Source organism: Perca fluviatilis, chromosome 19, assembly GCF_010015445.1.
Source record: "Perca fluviatilis chromosome 19, GENO_Pfluv_1.0, whole genome shotgun sequence".
Lineage (NCBI taxonomy): Eukaryota > Metazoa > Chordata > Actinopteri > Perciformes > Percidae > Perca > Perca fluviatilis.
Window position 1 is genome coordinate 27559345 of NC_053130.1, and position 19175 is coordinate 27578519.

General features: G+C 41.6%; 1 protein-coding gene across 2 annotated transcripts in view; it reads left to right on the forward strand.

Annotated features, from left to right (window-relative positions):
* LOC120548047 (adhesion G protein-coupled receptor A3) overlaps window positions 1-19175 on the forward strand; it is a 226114-nt gene that overhangs the window by 4417 nt on the left and 202522 nt on the right. For both annotated transcript variants that reach the window (XM_039783993.1, XM_039783992.1), the window contains exon 2: window positions 18955-19026. In XM_039783993.1, the coding sequence (XP_039639927.1) occupies window positions 18955-19026 (72 nt within the window). The remainder of the gene's footprint in view (window positions 1-18954; window positions 19027-19175) is intronic.

Here is a 19175-nt window from a genome sequence, read left to right on the forward strand (position 1 = left end):
GTGTCAGTTACTCTCTGTGTGTCAGTAACTCTCTTTGATTTAGTTACTCTGTGTGTCAGTAATTCTCTGTGTGTTAGTGAATCTCAGTGTTTTAGTTACTCTCTGTGTCAGTTACTCTCTGTGTCAGTTACTTTCTGTGTCAGTGACTCTCTGTGTCAGTTACTTTCTGTGTCAGTTACTTTCTGTGTCAGTGACTCTCTGTGTCAGTTACTTTCTGTGTCAGTTACTTTCTGTGTCAGTGACTCTCTGTGTCAGTTACTTTCTGTGTCAGTTACTTTCTGTGTGTCAGTTACTCTCTGTGTGTCAGTTACTCTCTGTGTCAGTTACTCTCTGTGTCAGTTACTTTCTGTGTCAGTGACTCTCTGTGTCAGTTACTTTCTGTGTCAGTTACTTTCTGTGTCAGTTACTCTCTGTGTGTCAGTTACTCTCTGTGTGTCAGTTACTCTCTGTGTGTCAGTTACTCTCTGTGTTTCGGTAACTCTCTGTGATTTTGAGTGGAGGAGTTTGGCGCTTGGCCTGACAGCTCTGATGACCCTGGGACCTATCTGGTGTAACTCTTTCAGCGGTGCAATGCCTCTCTGCAGAGAGGAGCAGCTGAGATGGTGGCCGACACCTGTCTCAGGCAATGCTCTGACAGGAAGACGCAGCGCTCGTCTAGGGGAGAGGAGGGGACAGATTGTGGAAGAGACAAGGGGATAGAGAGAAGATGGGAGACAGACATGGAGAGGCAGTGAAAGAGCCATTAGGGGAGCACATGGGAGTGACAGAGAGGATGCTGGGAAAGCGGGGATGGGGGAGCGTGTGGTTAAATCGTCACTTGAGAGCTGAGACGGAGGCTGATTGAGATGATGTGACTGCCACTAACAGGTTGTTGTGTCTGGGAGGCGCTTGTCGCACAGTAACAGCTGATTGTAACTGAGTGTCTGAGTCTCTTCACTGCTGGAAACTGCACGCAAAGAGATACACACTGTGCACTTACATAAGTCAAACTTATAAGGTTTTTGCTAAGTTTTTTTTTTTTTATAAAGTGCTACAACTGCCGCTGTTTTCCCGCTTGCTGAGCTGTCGTGTGGCAAACAAACCGGGTTGCATCATTTGCATATTATTCTTTTATTACCTGCTGACTTTGGCTAGCCCAGTGTGTGGGGTTTGAATTGTCACAGATCCAGGAGTACCATCCTGTGTTGATATCAAAATTAATTTAGTGCAACAAACAGCAGTGTAAATTGGCAGCTGGAGTTTTATAGTGATTTGGTCTTTTGACAAAAATCTGTATCAGTTGTAGTCACGTATTAATCACCTGATTATTGTTAGTTTAGTCTTGAGATGAGAAGCTAAAACGACAGATGATATTATTGCAGTAATTTCATTTAATGATCGTTGACAACCGGTTCCTTTAGCCGAAAAGTAATGTTAGAGCGACAATAATTAATGTTTTAATTTTAACAATAGCTCACATAATATGTATAAGTATGTGCAGGTGTAGCGAGCCTCTTCTAACCCATATCTCTGAGAGTATTTAGCACTGATAACGCCGATTCAATGGAGTGATAACATTTAAAATGGGTTTGTTTTCTACTTGCAAAAAGGATTACATATATTCAATTCAATTCAATTCAATTTTATTTATAGTATCAAATCATAACATAAGTTATCTCGAGACACTTTACAGATAGAGTAGGTCTAGACCACACTCTATATTTTACAAAGCCCCAACAATTCCAACAATTCCAGTAATTCCCTCAAGAGCAAGCAGTGCGACAGTGGCGAGGAAAAACTCCCTCTTGGGAAGAAACCTCGGACAGACCCAGGCTCTTGGTAGGCGGTGTCTGACGAGCCGGTTGGGGGTGTGATGAACAGTGGCGATAGTAGTCACATTAATAATGGAACAGTGACTGGATGTAGCGGGAATCTGCAGGGTTCAGCAGGACGCAGCATGACATTGCAGGGCATCGCTGAGCTCAGCAGGGAGTGCAGCAGGACCACGGCGACAGCTGCAACCAGGGTCTTGGTGCAAACGTTCTCCAAGGAAATACGCTGGGGGAAAAAAAGCATAAGGACACCGGGGAGTAAACTCCCCAGAAGCTAGGATTAGTAACAAGCATTTCTGGGACGGGCTGCACACAAATAGTAATAGTAATAGTAACAGTAATAGAAACAGTAATAGAAAGGGAGAAGAGAGAGCAGCTCAGTGTGTCAAAGGAAGGAAGGAAGTCCCCCGGCAGTCTAGGACTATAACAGCGTAACTATAACAGGTAACTAAGAGAGACAGGTCATAAGGAGAGGTAGCTTTTTCGGGCTTAGGGAACTCTCCCCCGCCGGATCTGGCTTGGCTGGCCTGCCTCCCTCTACTTTGTTATGTATTATTAATCTAACAATTATGAAGAGAAGCAGTTGGGCCAGTTAGGTGAACACTGCAACTCCTCACTCCCTAACTATAAGCTTTATCAAATAGGAGAGTTTTAAGTTCATTCTTGAATGAGGTGACAGTTTCTGCCCCCCGAACCCAGATCGGGAGCTGGTTCCATAGGAGAGGAGCCTGATAACTGAAGGCTCTAGCTCCCATTCTACTTTTAGAGACTCTAGGTACCACCAGTAACTCTGCATTCTGGGAGCGCAGTGCTCTAGTAGGACAATAGGGTATTAGGAGCTCTTCTAAATATGATGGTGCTAGACCATTTAGAGCTTTGTAGGTCAAGAGAAGGACTTTAAACTCAATCCTGGATTCAACAGGAAGCCAATGCAGAGAAGCTAATACAGGAGAAATATGATCTCTTTTCTTAGTTCTTGTGAGAACACGCGCTGCAGCATTCTGGATCAGCTGGAGAGTCTTAAGAGACTTATTTGAGCAACCTGACAGTAGGGAATTACAATAGTCCAGCCTGGAAGTAACAAATGCATGGACTAGTTTTTCAGCGTGCTTTTGAGACAGGATATTCCTAATTTTGGCAATGTTACGAAGATGAAAAAAGGCTGTTCTTGAGGTTTGTTTTAGATTGGCATTAAAGGATATATCCTGATCAAAGATAACTCCTAAATTTCTAACAGTGGTGCTGGAGGCCAGGGCAACACCATCCAGAGTAGCTATATCTCTAGATAATGAAGTTCGGAGGTGTTTAGGGCCCAGCACAATAACTTCAGTTTTGTTAGGGTTTAACATCAGAAAATTATAGGTCATCCAGGATTTTATATCCTTAATGCACTCTTGAAATTTTGCTAGCTGACTGGTTTCGTCTGGTTTGATTGACAAGTATAATTGGGTGTCATCCGCATAACAGTGAAAGTTAATTGAGTGTTTTCTAATAATATTGCCTAGAGGAAGCATATATAAGGAGAATAGAATTGGTCCAAGCACTGAGCCTTGAGTAACCCCATGGCTAACTTTAGCGTACTTGGAGGATTTATCATTAACATTCACAAATTGAGATCGATCAGAGAAATAGGACCTAAACCAACTCAGAGCAATTCCTTTAATGCCAACCAAGTGTTCCAATCTCTGTAACAGGATTGAATGGTCAATTGTGTCAAATGCAGCACTAAGATCTAGTAAAACAAGAATGGAGACAAGACCTTTGTCTGCAGCAGTTAAAAGGTCGTTAGTAATTTTCACCAGTGCCGTCTCTGTGCTATGATTCTTTCTAAATCCTGATTGAAAGTCATCAAATAAACTGTTGCTATGTAGAAAATCACATAACTGATTAGCAACCACCTTCTCAAGGATCTTGGATAGAAAAGGAAGGTTAGATATAGGTCTATAGTTTGCTAAGACCTCAGGATCCAGGGTTGGTTTTTTCAGAAGAGGTTTTATCACAGCTACTTTAAATGACTGTGGTACATAACCTGTTAATAGAGACATATTGATCATATCTAGTAATGAGGTGTTAACCACAGGTAATGCTTCTTTGAGTAGTCTCGTTGGGATGGGGTCCAAGAGACAGGTAGATGGCTTAGCTGAGGATATCTTTAACAATAATTGTTGAAGATCTATAGGATAAAAGCAGTCTAAGTATATGTCGAGACTAGTCTTTATTTCTAACGACTCTGCGTTTAGAGGTGAACCGTTAGAAGTTGAGTGTAAAAGGTGATGAATTTTATCTCTAATTGTTGTAATTTTATCATTGAAGAAGCTCATGAAGTCATCACTACTCAGAGCTAGAGGAATAGATGGCTCAGTAGAGCTGTGGCTATCTGTCAGCCTGGCGACAGTGCTGAAAAGAAACCTTGGGTTGTTCTTGTTTTCTTCTATTAGTGATGAGTAATAGTCTGATCTGGCCTTTCTTAGGGCCTTCCTATAGGTTTTGAGACTTTCTTGCCAATCCAAACGAGATTCTTCCACCTTGGTGGAACGCCAGTTACATTCGAGGTTTCGCGAGATTTGTTTTAATTTGCGAGTTTGGGAGTTATACCAAGGTGCTAGTTTCCTTTGCTTCATCATCTTCTTTTTCAGGGGAGCGACGGAGTCTAAGGTCGTCCGTAGGCATGTCGTAACACCGTCTATATAAAGATATATAGAAATATTTATAGACAAAATTCATGTTTAGACTATAGACAAAAACACTAGCAAAAAGCCTAAAAACACTACTACACTACAGTAGTATTTTCTACAGTACTGTAACAGTTACAGCCTTTTGTCAGAATTCATGAAAAGAAATAGATGTTTTTTTTTTTTATTTTCATTTAATTCTTTTTCGAGTTCATTGGATTCAACTGTTACAGGAGAAGATGCAATGTTTCTGATTGACTGTTATTCCAGCCTCTGGATTTGTGCATGTTCTCTGATGGAACCACGCTAAGGTCCTTCAAAGCCTGGTTGTCTTCTTTTTGAACGAGATAAAACAAGGGCATTTGGTCTGGGGCGGACCCCAAATTTGGAGGTGTTTGGCATAAAGTAGCCTCCTCTGTGGGCCCTCATCATCCTCATCATCATCTTTTCAGAGACAGACAGGAGGGGCTGTTTGCGGTGTCTAGGGGGGAAGTGATCAGGACGAGGCCATGGCTGGCTCCAAACCACTCCATGGTTACTGTCACAACAAAATTGTGTGTGTGCCTCAGCCTCAGCGGGCCAATGGAAGGTGTGTGTGTGTGTGTGTGTGTGTGTGTGTTGGGAGATATAAGGATTTTGAGTGCATAGCTTTGTTGGTGTGGGGTGGGGGTTGTTTTAGGAAGGGGGAACAATTGTTGTTGTAAAATTATATATTTTAAAGTGATGGTTCGAAGTAATTCACCCTAGGGTCTTCTGGTGTACTTACAAACTTTCCAATCCATCGTTTTATGAGTGCATAACCTATTTGTACTACTTGTAGACGTTTGGTATCATTTCGGGCATTATTAGTGGGGTAACTTACGAGATACAAACGTGGGTCCGTTAGCCCCTGCGCTAAGCTATTCAGCTGATAACGCTACTCTAGCTAACTCTCCCAATGTTAGACCCAGGTGAAAAAAGATTCTGGGGGGGTGTTTGGCTCGAGGTCATGGTGCAAAGGACCCTAGGGTGAATTAGGGTGAGTTTTGTATTTCACTTGCATGGCATTTTTATTGTGTTAATGATCTGTTAAGAGACTACGGGCGGAAAATAGCACTTGTGCTACAACCTGGCACAATGCATCTCTCCTTGTTTTTATACAAGGTTAATGTTAACTTGTGCATTGTCCCTGTTTTAAATAAAATGAATCTGAATCTGAAGAACTTGTCAGTCACCATGCCAGGGTAGACAAAGACCCAGGAGACACCGCAGGAAGCATGGCTGTAAAATAGCTCTTGCTGTTGGTCATCATGGGCTTCTTCACTGTAGGTGGGCAGTTTGTGATATCACCAATTAGGGGAGCGGGGGGGGAAACGATTCACGTATGTATCGTGATTTTTTTTGGCGAAAGCAGAAAATGCAGGAAATCCATGTTATGTACTTCTTTACAAATGAAATACATGTCAGACTGACTGACTGACACGTGATGTGATGTGCTTTCTTTGTAGAAAACAATACATTTTTAGAAATGTCTCATGATATATTGTCTGTAGAAGTTATTATTCAACTTTTGTTTTTGCTAAAGAGGGAAAAGAAAATCGCAATACTCAATACTATCGGATCGCAATACTTCTAGAATCGCAATCAATGAAAATCGCGATACATATCCAATCGACATCCATGTATTGTGAAAGAATCAGATCGGGACAAAAGCATATCGTCCTAGTCCTATCATCTATAGCATGATCAAAAAGTCTTAATATTGATCTGTGTGCATCTTCGTGAACAAACGTGGCATGTCAGAGCATGCCATTTTCTTGTTTCTTTTCCTAAAATGGCTTTCTGCATTCTCTCATCTCATTTTTTGGTATTGCTATAAATATAATTCTGTTTATCTCCCCCTCCACCTTCTCTCTTATTCACTCCCTCTATGTTATATTCGCTCGCTGTTATTCCTTGGGGGCTTTTTTTTCTCGTCTGCCGAGGTGCTTTTTGTGCTCTACCCTCTTCAGAGTTCTGAGTACTTCTGCATGAATATTTCATTGACATTGGCACACATAGCCCGTCCATATTCTCCTGTGCATTACCCTGCTGACAAAACCGGTGAGCACACACATTCAGAGGGCAAAATTCCCTAAATGATATGTCACCCATATGCGTAGAGAACTGGTCGTTAATCTAAAGAGAAGTGACCAAAACGACGCCGATAGAATATGTTGTATCTAACATCTGACGCTGCAAGGAGTCATGCCAATCTCTCTCTCTCTCTCTCTCTCTCTCCCTCTCTCTCTCTCTGTCTGTCCCTCTGATGGCTTCTCTCATGCTTATCTCCAGTGATATGGAAGATTTAAAGAAAGCAAAAGGTTCAACTTTAGATGAGGGCACTCTCCAATATCAGTCGTCTAAGCTCCAGAGGGTGTAATACTTTTAGATCCCCGGCACTTTCCCCTCTGCGATAGCTAAAGCCAAGAACATTTGCCCCGGAGTTATCTGTTTGCTCAAGAACTGTGAGGTCAGGGCCGATCCGCAGTGTTGCCGCATGCTCGAACCCGCCAGTCACCTTAATAAGCAACTATCGATTAATCTCTTTAACACCAAAGGGTTAGTATTTTGTCAAGGTTTCCTCCAGGCTTCTGTAGATGTGTATTGGTACATCACTCAGAGATTGTGCGGCTCCGCTGCCCTTCAGATTGGCTGTCTGAAAAAGCTCTGTAACTACCGTTCGTGTGGCGTGCTCTAAAGAAACAGCTGATCGGTATTGCTTGAGGCAATAACGATTCACTGATCAAGAGTTCATGGCCGCTGGGGGGAGAGGGGGAGTCTGTAAATCGTGCTGCAGCCTTGAAAATCCAAGAATGTGTCGAAACCCAGACTTACTTACTAAAATTATTAGGTAACGATAAATACAGCGGCTGCCAAGGATACGTCTGTGCTCTGCTATCCCTGCCTCCTTCCTGCGCTGCTAAGTAAATACTGAAGTTACTTAAAGGGTCATAAATTTGAGAGCAGAGGAGGGTAACCTCCAGCTTGTTGCCTTTTCCCTGTTTTCTGACTCATTGTAAAACAAGGTGATTAAAACCCTGATGTGTGTTGCTTCTGTTGCAGGGTGTGATCCCAGTGGGAAGCATATTAGCTCTCCTTCCCGTCTCACAGGAGCCTTGGCAGGCCTTTATCAGCACCGTGTGCCTGTCTGTGTGTGTGTGTGTGTGTGTGTGTGTGTGTGTGTATGTACATGCTGTGTTTGAGTCAGGGATGGGTTATGGGTGTATATGTAGAAGTCTTGACCTTATGGGTTGTTATGTTATGATGTTATGTGGTTATATCATGCAGTGGTGAGCTGAATATTTTCAGATCGCTCATGTAGGGCGGGCATAATCAAATGGCGGGACCAAGTGATTGTTCTATCCGGACCTGTGACCAATTTCTGATAAATAAATCAGTCCTTCCAGAAAACGCAGAGTTTTTTTGTGATTGTTGCGGGCAAAAATCCTTGATTATGTGGCAGGTTTTCTTAAAAAATGCGACCGAATATGCGGGATATTTATGCAATGAAATTGCAGGAACTTGCAAAAATTGTGGGAACTTGCAAAAACTGCGGTTTGATGAAAAAGAGAAAAAAAAGTGATTCCCCCAACACCCTGCTTTTCAATGATGTTCACGTCGCGTAATTACGTCACTTCGTAACGTTCCCATGGCAACAGGGGAAAACGGCTGCTCTTGTGTGAAGTAAACGCAACATTTTTCAACTTTCTGCTAAGATATATGTCATTTTTTTGCAACGAAAATGCGGGGATTATGAAATCATGCAAGCCCCGCATATTTTGCGCGGAAATCGGCAATTTATGTGGCGAAAGTGTGGCGTATTTGAAAAAATGCGGCCCCCGCATAAATATACGGACTTTGGTTGATTATGCATTGAATTATAAACTGGGAGGGGAGTGCCCTTCCCTGCCCCTCTATTTTCGGCGCCCTTGCTCGGACCACACCCATCTTTGAACTCTGCCTTCCTTTTGATGTCAGCTACACACCTGTAAAGTTTCCTGACCATATCTTGCACGGTTGCAATAGCGGTGACCAGGGCCGGATTGGGACTCATTTTCAGCCCTGGATTTTCATGCCTTAGACCGGCCCACTTTACTTCAAGAATGACTATATTAAAAAAATGTAATCAAAACCTTACTATATAAGTCTGCAATATCGCCCTGTCCTCTACATCCTTGTAATTCGGTGTATTTTGTAAAATATCACTATTTCCAAGTGTTGCCTCACAATGTAGATTTATTAGAAAAGTTAACATCTATAACAACCCAATGATGTTGAACAATATCAGAATCTGTTTCTGTGCAAATAAGTAATCACAGATGAAATAAAGAACAAGATACATTGTATTGCACTTTCTAATGACACCATAATCAATTTTTTCTTTTGAATATTTCATACAACTTTCATAATGGGTCACAAGTAATATTTGGTCATAAAAAGTGATTATATTGTAGCTAATCTGATCATGTTTGCTTGTTCACACACTGTGATACAACAGCTTACAGTAGATGTGCCATCCACACTGACAGCAGCTGTCCCTAATGCACACTACTGGCTCTGCTTCTGACACTAAATCACATTTTATAAATTGTCATAATTCTCAGCACAAATCTCTCCTTTTTACAAAGCTTTCTGATCAAGTCAAGTCAGTGTCATTATGGCAGTGCCGAATCATCTGGCATCATTAATTATCCCAGGGCATTTTTCATATAGAGCAGGTCAACACCACACTCTTATTAATTCTTATAATACTCAGTCAATGATCAACCCTACCTGCCCAAACTGGAGTTCTGGGCTCATATAGCTGCTGCTTGGTAACCTTACTGGCTCTTCATTGTCACTGTTAGCTGCAAACTGGACTAGTAGGCCTACTAGCTGCTGCTGCGGAACTACAAGAACAAGTTTGATTCATAAACATAAATGCTGGTTTGGGCACTTCTCCTAACTAACTTAGCTTACCCGTCTCAACGTCTTCATTTGGCGTTTTGCTAAAAATAGAAAAAGTTCATCTGGCCGCGTCACTTTCTAGAGCTCTACTTTTTAAATTGACGCTTTTTCAGTGCCGTTTTGCGCTTTCTATTACCCGTTTAAAACAGCTTCTTTTTGCCCCGCGGTGGCATCCTCCAACAAGCACCAGTGACTTGTGTACGATGACGGTTTGTTGTTTTTTTTAGCAAGGTGCTGCCGTCGGAGGACTCTGAACATAAATAGGTCATCGTTAACCAGGCTGCACTCAGCGAGTGGGCTGCATGTGGGCTGCAAGAAAAAATAAATACTGTAAATACAAAAAGTGGGCTGCGAGTGCAGGCAGCATAGGGACAGCATCCATAATATTCAACTATGATTTCAACCCAGTGCCATACCTGAACACCGGCCCTCACAACCAAACATCCAGACCGGCCTACCGGGAATTCTCCCGGTGCTCCCGATTAGCCAATCCGGGCCTGGCGGTGACAAAATCCGGCCGCAGACATATTAACAACTGGCAAGGTACTCAAACTTAAAAACAATCTTAATAACTGGACCTTTTTACATTTTTATTGGATATATGGTTTTAAGAAAATGTATTTAAATGTTCTTCACATAGCATTAATACCTAATACCTTTTTGGCGTTAGGACAATCAACCAATGATTCATGGTCTAGCTTATTGGCAGCCTCCATCTCATATTGTTGTTGGTGCTCGAGATGAATCAAATCCATTTAGGTTTCATTTATAACATTTGTAACTATATTTATCAAGTAAACACAAATATTCAGATGACATTTGAAACCACCTTTTGTTTTAGGCATTAAAAGACATTAAATAAGATATTACATGTTGATTTAATGAATGAGTCGGGTTTTTTTTACAAGCTTGCTCCAAACACTGGAGGTCCTGATGAAGAACTATTAAGTTGGTAAACATAAAATATTACAGCAATATGGTAAGAGTCTGTAAAAAAGTACTGAAAGTTATGTGACGGGACCCCAACCTTATTTAGGACTACATTTCCCAAATGCCCACTTGCTTCCTCTTAAAAGAAGGAAGTTGCTGCTTCTCTTGTTTCCCCTTTTATGCCAGGAGGGAATTCAGCAGTGGCTCCCACCTCCAGTGTAAAGGTTGGTGGAGCTTTTAATCCTTTGAGCAATATGTCTTTTAACAATGCACTACACCAACAAACCGCTTAGTCTAATGTTTAGGTGTCAAAATGTTACATCCATATCATTTCTAGCCAGGATCGAAAACAAGGTACAGTGACTGAAAATAGCCAGAGTGAGGCAAATCACTCACAAATGATAGGCTAACTGATTCAAGTCAATTTTTGAAAAAAAACTAATGAAGACATCTTACTCCTTTGGTGCATTTGAACCACTAAAACCTGTTATTTTTTCTTCAGAGTGTGGTCTATATTATGAAGGGTGGCGTCCCAGGCAGATGTGCGTCCCTATCATCTACCATGTGAAGCTCTGTTAATACGTACTTTGTAGGTAACCCCTAAAGCAACATCTGTTTCCTGTCCAAGGTTAACGTTAGTAGATATGAAATATGTTGTTTTGGTTAGCCGTGTCTAGTAACTCGATCTTCTAAAGTAACAGAGGGTTCGGCTGTTTGAAGAGAAGAGGTTAGAAACCTTGAGGCCAGCGGATCCAAATGTTTGCAATAGTTCACATTGTGATCTTTACTCCACTTGGTCCTCATGATTGGTGTGCTGGATAGCGTCCGTTGAAGCTATTTTTGATTCTGTTCGCCTGTAATAATAGAGTTGGATGTCTCTGGTGAGTCGGATGTCTCTGGTGCATGGCAGCCAGGCTGGTTTCTAGAGCGGTGACGTTTTAGTTGGACCTCACAGAAATATCCCAGCTGTTGCGGAGGGGGGATGAAAGCCAGAGCTGATGTTTTAGGGAAGAATTGATATGATCTTGCTGTTTAATCATTTGTAGCCACAAAGCTTAAGGACTGAAGCAAAGTGTGACTTTTGAAGTATGAGATGTAGGGCTGCAGCTATCAAGCTTTAAAAATTAAAGCAGTTAATTACCAATTAACCTGTTGATTACTTTCTCTCTAACAATAATGAAAAATGCCCATCGCAACTCCCCAGAGTTCTTGTTTTGTCCGACCAACAGCCCAGATTTTTTATTTATTTAGTTACTATTATATAAGACCAATAAATTCAGCACATCTTTAGATTTGGGAACTTGGAAGCAGCAAATGTTTGGCATCCTTACTTTAGTTAGAGGATAATCAATGATCAAAATAGGTGTTCATTTTCTGTCGAATGACATTTCAAACAAAGAGTTATTATATTGCTTGAAAAAAAAAAAAGTCTTAAATATATTTATCTGATATATTGGGATGTTAAAAGAATATGTAACCTAATGACAGGAACTTTGCAACCTTATAATTTTGAGCTCACAAAAAGCCAAATTCACACAAAACCGTTTTATGCCATATTGGAGAATTGTGAAAGTGCAACATTTACAAGCTATGAACTCGTGGTCAGACGTGACGTCTTGTATGTATACACGCCTGGCTGTGGCTGCCACTGGCACACCGTAAGCAATGACATAAACCGTTTGCTGCAGCCCACCGAGACAATGCTGAGTCCGTGCACTCGTCCCTCATTGAACGCAGCTTATCCGCACAGAACATAATTGATAATATAAATAAAGAGAGGACGGACGCTCCAGAAGTTTGTCATGGGCTGTTTACATAATGTTCAATTCTGTTTTCCCTGTGATTTCCTGGACGTTACGCAGAAGCCTGAGATAGGCATGCAGAGGTCGGCAAGCAGACACACACACACACACACACACACATGCATAGCACAGCACAGGACACGGTTGAGTTTGCACAAACAGAGGCTGCCTGTCCCTGAGTGGGACGTCCGTCCGCAGAGGTATGTGTAGCGGTCTGGGGAACAGAAGGGAGACCTGGGACGAAACACAGTGACAGTACTGGTATCTCATGATCTCAGTGTTGACTAACTTCACTTCATCACACCATCCATTTGTGGCTTTAAAAAAGAGCTGCTGCAGTTCGACAGAACTTGAAGTAATACTGTTTTAGAGTAACGCCCTGGAAATGAAACAATAAACTTCACTGCGCCTCTGATACTGAAACAGTTATCAGGGCTTTGGTTATTTTTCAATAAATCTGTGTATGAAATATTGTGAAATTGACCCTTCAGTCAAGTAGTTTCTCACCATGTCCAGTTGACTCCATGCTGGCATATATCTGCTGTAATTTTCTGCTCTAGGACAGCTTTGTATTAAGATGAATCCAATCTGACAGAACTCCAGTAGGATATTGATATCTGGATCAACAACAATAAAAATCCATATGAGTTGTCGTTTACTCACTTTTGCCTCCCTAAATGGTTGCCTCTAAATCGTGTGGTCCATTCCCACACATCTAAGATATTCTGATTGATTGGTGGGAAAAGAGAGGCATTTTGCGCACTAAATTTGACAAGCTCCCACATGTCTGATTCCTGTTTGACAAAGAGTGATTGTCCATTTGCAACAGGCCTGTCAAGCTTTGTATTTTTCACACATTAGCATGTCAGGCTAACTAGCTTACTTACAAAGACAAGGGGCATGACATTAGCTAACTATATTATTATGGGGTAACAGGTTTGTTTGTTTGGGTTTAGCGTCCTGCTAGTTTTTTGGTTTAGGGAAGTTTACGGTACAACTCCACATTTCTCTTGTAAAACTGAAGCCATTTGAAATGATGAACATTATATATGCTCTAGGGCGTCATTTCCACTGGGGACAGTGGGGACATGACCCCTCCCACTTTTCTAAATCCAGTTTGTGTCCCCCCCCCACTTTCAAATTCATTTTATATTATTATATTTATAAGTCTAGGTGATAAACAATAAAGAAAGTTAGACATATTTTTCTTACACATAGTTTAGTACTATTCAGTGGCATAGGCTGAAATGGTATTTTGGGTGGGCCAGTACAAATGTGAGTGGGCCATTTTCAAAAAGATGTAGAAGTAGCAAAAAGTGGCAACTTATCATGAACCCAAACAGCAGAGAATTCGTTTACATACTGCATGACATAGAATAGCCTACATCAGACAGAAATCGCACATGTAACATATCCTTTGTGCATTCATAACAGCATTGTTGCTTCAGGACTATGGTCAGATCATGAGCAGCAAATGCGCTACCAGCAGTAAAAGAAAATCAAAGAATGAAAACTTCCAGCCAAGCATTGTTTGAATTATGAAAGATATAATGGAAAGTGGCCAGCAAAGCGCCAAATCTTAGACAGAGTATCGAGTCCACGGCAGTAACAGGATCAAAGAAAATAAAAACCTCACTCACACATACGTTTTTAAGAAAACACCACACATAACGCTTCTTATTTAATGTGGACAAAACAACGTCCAAGCTTTTAGCTAGTACACGCTACAATTACTAAACAGGAAGGTTACTATGGTACAAAGGAAACGCTGACTTATTGGGACTTTAAGGCTTATTTTACTGTACCCCCAGAGTTAGATAAAGTCATCATACATACTTCATTCTCATCTTGCTGTGCTGTAAGGCTGCTGATCGGCTCCAGCAGCATCAGGCCAGCAAAGAACAGGCAGGTGAATGGTTCCAGTAATCCTACTGCTTCGAATTGTGACAAAAGTGACAAAAATGAGACGACAGCCATCTTCTAACCATAAACAAACCGGGAACTATATTCTCAGACAGGCTTGCTTGAAGCAAATCATTCCGCCCAAGTACTATATTCTTCCGCCTGAGAATATAGTTCCCAGTTTGTTTACGGTTAGAAGATGGCTGTGTCTCATGTTACGTTGTTTTTTGTACACGCTGTGACTATACAAATCACAACATGTAAATAGGAACATGTTGGCATTATTTTGTCACTTATTCAGAGCAGTAGTATTACTGGAACCATTCACCTGCATGTTCTGTGCTGGCCTGCTGCCGCTGGAGCCGTCAGACAGCTTTACAGCACGCACTGAGATGAGAAGGGTATGTATCGACTTGTCTAACTCTGGGGGTTACAGTGAATAAGCTAAAGTCCCAATAAGTCGGCGTGTTCCTTTAAATAATAAAGAAGACCCTGTTTTGTGTCCCCCCCCACTTCTCAAACCAAAGTTACACCCTTGGATATGCTCCCCATATACAGTATATGCCTTGTGTGAGAATGGAAAGCTAGACACACTACAACTAAGAGACGCAGGACTTAGTAATCATTTAGCTATCTCATCTAATACTATCATATGTATCTCATATGTGTATTGTATGTACAGTATCTTGTCTAGGCTCTGCTGATGTTTTCCTGCACAATGTTCTGTATTGTGACTAATTTGGCCACTAGTTCTTTGTAAATATGTTTTATTCTGAAGTGATTGAGACGTGCTATTCTCAGAAGTTGGCTTTTGGGGCAGACCCAAATGTAAATACAATCTTGGATGTTGACATGAATTTGCTGACACTTGTTTGTGTCCATCCTGGCCTTTTGCTGAGAGGGGATTTGCTATTTTCAGTCCTGTTTCTTGTGCCAAGACAACTGTTATCACTCTTGGGAGAGTAGGTACTTTCCCCAAAGAATATGCATATGCAAGCTTGTTAAAGCAATAAACAAACATACTGGCACAAATGCAAAAGTATATTTTTTTCTTGTCCAGAAAAATTGATATACATTTATGGGACCAAATTGACTAAATGTTGAGTTCTTTTTGTGAGTTTATGACTAGTTCGACTGTCTGTTTGTGCAGTGTGCGAGTCTTCACCGTGACATTTTCAGTGTACACACTTCCGTTCTGCTCCCCTAGCAATGTGCCTGTTCAGCACAATGCATTGTGGGATCCCTCTCCTTAATCCTAGGGTTAAAATTGAGTATACGTTCCCTGCAGCCATAACGAGCGCTGTATCGTCACAGAGGAGACCGGTGACACATCCCAATTACTCCTCTCTCCCTAAAGCTGATCAATCACTCCCAGAACCTTGTTAAAGGAGGATGGGGGAGGGATCTGACCGTGTGTGTGTGTGTGTGTGTGTGTGTGTGTGTGTGTGTGTGTGTGTGTGTGTGTGTGTGTGTGTGTGTGTGTGTGTGTGGTCATATGCTGACAGGAGATACGCAACATGACACATGCAAAGAAGGGCTCTTAGCAGCAGATCACATTGGGCATGCACAAATCCGCATCGTCACAGAGACAGAGCTGCCCAGCAGATGATTTAAAAGCTGGCTGGAGCAATCAATATTTGAGCAGATATGAAATCTACAAACGCCATCCAAGGTGTATTTAAAATGATGAGAATCTGGGCTGTAGAATAAGTGCAATACAAATCATTAGCAGCTCTACCTATTGAACGGTAGCTTGCAGCTTTGTATGACATTTTGCTACTACTACTACTTCCAACTACTGTCACAAAAAATTAAAAGAAAGAAAGAAAGGAGGAAGAAAGAAAGCTATTTTGATCCAAGCTTGCAGTAATTTTATTAAAGCCCATATAGTCAACAGAAATCATAGTTAGACCTGCATTAGAGCTTTAGTGCGTAACTTTTTGATATTAATGAACGTCATTAATATCAAGCCATTGCCAAATGAGTTGCTACAAAGCTAATCAAGACTATCAGCTCCACACAACTCTCTCTGGATTTCTCAGTATGGCTATGTTCAGAAGATTGTGTCGTCCTGGCAACTTTCCTGCGCAGGAACTCGAGTGAAGATAATGACCTCTTCTGAAGAGTCCATCATGTTTTTTTAATCCTCCGTGTCCTCCTTGAGCTACTAGCAGCTACGTTGAGGAGGAGAGGGAACACGTGCGCGATCACGTGAGGCTTGAATCATGTGGACACGCCGACAGTTTTGTTGTCATTACTTAGAATTCCTCATTGGGGAAACAGAAACTACGCACTATAGCTTTAATTGATGTTTTTGTCCACTTGGTGCCAGTGCAACAAGCTCACTGACATATTATAAGTTATAAAGTTGAGATGGCGAATGTGTTAGCAAACACATGCCTACAGTAAATAAATACCCATCCAGCAGACACAGAGCCACATTCATTTTAAGTAGTTTTTTTTCCGTCACCACAAATGCCAATCCAATCCAATTGCCAGTCCAATATTCTCCCAAACGTTTTTAGCTCTGTTTTAGTCTCCACCAACTCTGTACATGCTAAATCTTTCATTTGTTTACTAGCTAGTCGCTAACTTTGTCCGTGCGCTATTTGATGCTGGGTCACCTACAGTGGATTGTATTGCTTTTTGGAATGAAAACAGTGAAGTTCCAGGTTGCAAAACCATAATAAAGCTTTCAAAGCCCCAAACCTATGTAATCTGCTTCATCAGGGCTGTGTTGGTGTGATTTGTTTAGATGTGATTGACAGTGGGCTGGCAACATGAGAAACAACCCCACAACTGTCATCACATTTCGACTGAAAACAATCTAAACACTGATTGGTGCACAGGAGTGCGTGGCATCACCTATTTCTAACTGCACAGACAGAAATCTCTGAAGTGAAACGGTTATCAGAAGATATTGTTTTCAAGGAGGACTCCATTACCCATTTAAAAATATATATTCCAGGGCCTTAAAGGTCCCATGGCATGAAAATTTCACTTTATGAGGTTTTTTAACATTAATATGAGTTCCCCCAGCCTGTCTATGGTCCCCCAGTGGCTAGAAATGGCGATAGGTGTAAACCGAGCCCTGGGTATCCTGCTCTGCCTTTGAGAAAATGAAAGCTCAGATGGGCCGATCTGGAATCTTCTTTTATGATGTCATAAGGGGAAAGGTTACCTCCCCTTTCTCTGCTTTGCCGGCCCAGATAATTTGGCCCGCACATGAAAAAGAGAGAGACATCATGGCTTGCAAACAAAAAAAGTGGCAGTTGGTCAAGGCCACACCCCCACCCTCCACCTTGTCCCCCCCTCTCCTCTTCAATAGCATTTAAAGCTACAGACACAGAAATGGCACATCCTAAGGAAAGCTCATTATGGGACTGGCTCTAGTGGCTGTAATTCTGCACCAAGGCTGAATTTCGGGAAATAGACTTCAGATACAGTATTAGGGGACCACTGAGGCCTATATAGAAGCATCCAAAAAGCACCATGTCATGGGACCTTTAAAACTTGGGGTAATGTATGACTGTGCTGCAACTGTATTCCTTGTTTGTATTGCGTTTGATTTTATCTTATTTATTATGTCCCTATGTAATGTAATTTTTTTAAAGGATTTTCACAAAAACCTTGCTTCCCTTGCCTATAATACCCACACAAAAACATTTCTTAATGCTAGTGCGGTGTACTTGACTACCTGCAATGCCCTGTTGTATCACTGTGTTTGGACGTTATTAGCTGGGTGGGTGAGTAGACTTGTTCCTGTGTCTGAAATGTCTCTTGCACTTGAGCAGCAGGTAACACAGTCTAACAAGTCACTGTGGGATCATAACACTGCACTGTACTGGATGTGCGTTTTAGTGTTGTTACACTTCCTGTTAAGTTAACATTGTGTCAATCTCATTCCTACAAGATTTAGGTTTTGTGGGTTAGGTTAAAGGTTAAAGTTGATCATAGAGTACGGAGGATTATGGTAGTAGGGGTTAGGGAATAAATACTCTCAGCAGTAAGACCTCACAAGAATAATAATATCGGCGTAGGAGCGTGTGTTTACGTGATTGTATTGTGGTCTGTGTTTTGACTCTGGTGTGTTTGAGGGAAAGCTCAAGTCCCAAGGCCCAGTGTGTTGAATAATGGGACAAGATTTTGTGTGTTTGTGTGTGTGTGTGTGTGTGTGTTTGTGTGTGTGTGTGTGTGGCGTGTGTGTGTGTGTGTGTGCCAGTAACACACTCAGCAAGAAGTCCTGTACGAGCACCACATTTCTTTTCTTGCCAGACAAATGCGTCTCTTGAAGAACATATAGTCTTTACCGTTCAGCACAGACATAATTCATAAAAAAAAAAAAAGTAAAGAAAAAAGAAACGTCTGTCACTGAAATAATCCAAATGGAGTCCCTGCATCGCCTCTGAATATGTATTCATCACTTAAAGATCCCTGTGGTGCGTTTCATTGATTTGTTTTCTCTTGTAATGTGAGCAATGGATGATTGAATTGTGCTGAACCGGCGTTTCTTTAAGCTTTTCTATTAGGCCGATATTTTGACATGGAGGAGTGGAGAGGATGGGGAGGATGGGGGGGGTGGGGGGGATGGATCATTACCCATCTTAACCACAAACGCCAGTAAAAAAAAAAGACAGAGACGTGGCCAGGATGAGTAATCCACAGCTGCAATCTCATCAGACATACATCCTTATCTTTGGCCAACATATTGACAGTCGGAGGATAAGCAATCTTTCAGCCGTTTGAATACGTATTTTTCTTTTTTTCCCTGCAGCTCTATTTTTGTGATATTTTCTAAATGTACCTCCCTTCACTTGTTCTGTATGCTCAACTCACCTTCTCTCCCTACTATCTTTTGCCCCGAAACAGAAACCTGAGTAACAACAAGATCTCCCTGCTAAGGAATGGCTCCTTCTATGGCTTGGCTGCCCTAGAAAAACTGTGAGTACTTAAATCAAGCTCTCTTTCAAGTTTTGTCCTCCCCAGAGTCCTAATAGCGGTCATCACATGAGCCGTATCGCCAGGGGCGTAGCACAAAATTCTGGGCCCTATAGAAAGGCATTTTCTATGGGGCCCTACCCGCATCCACG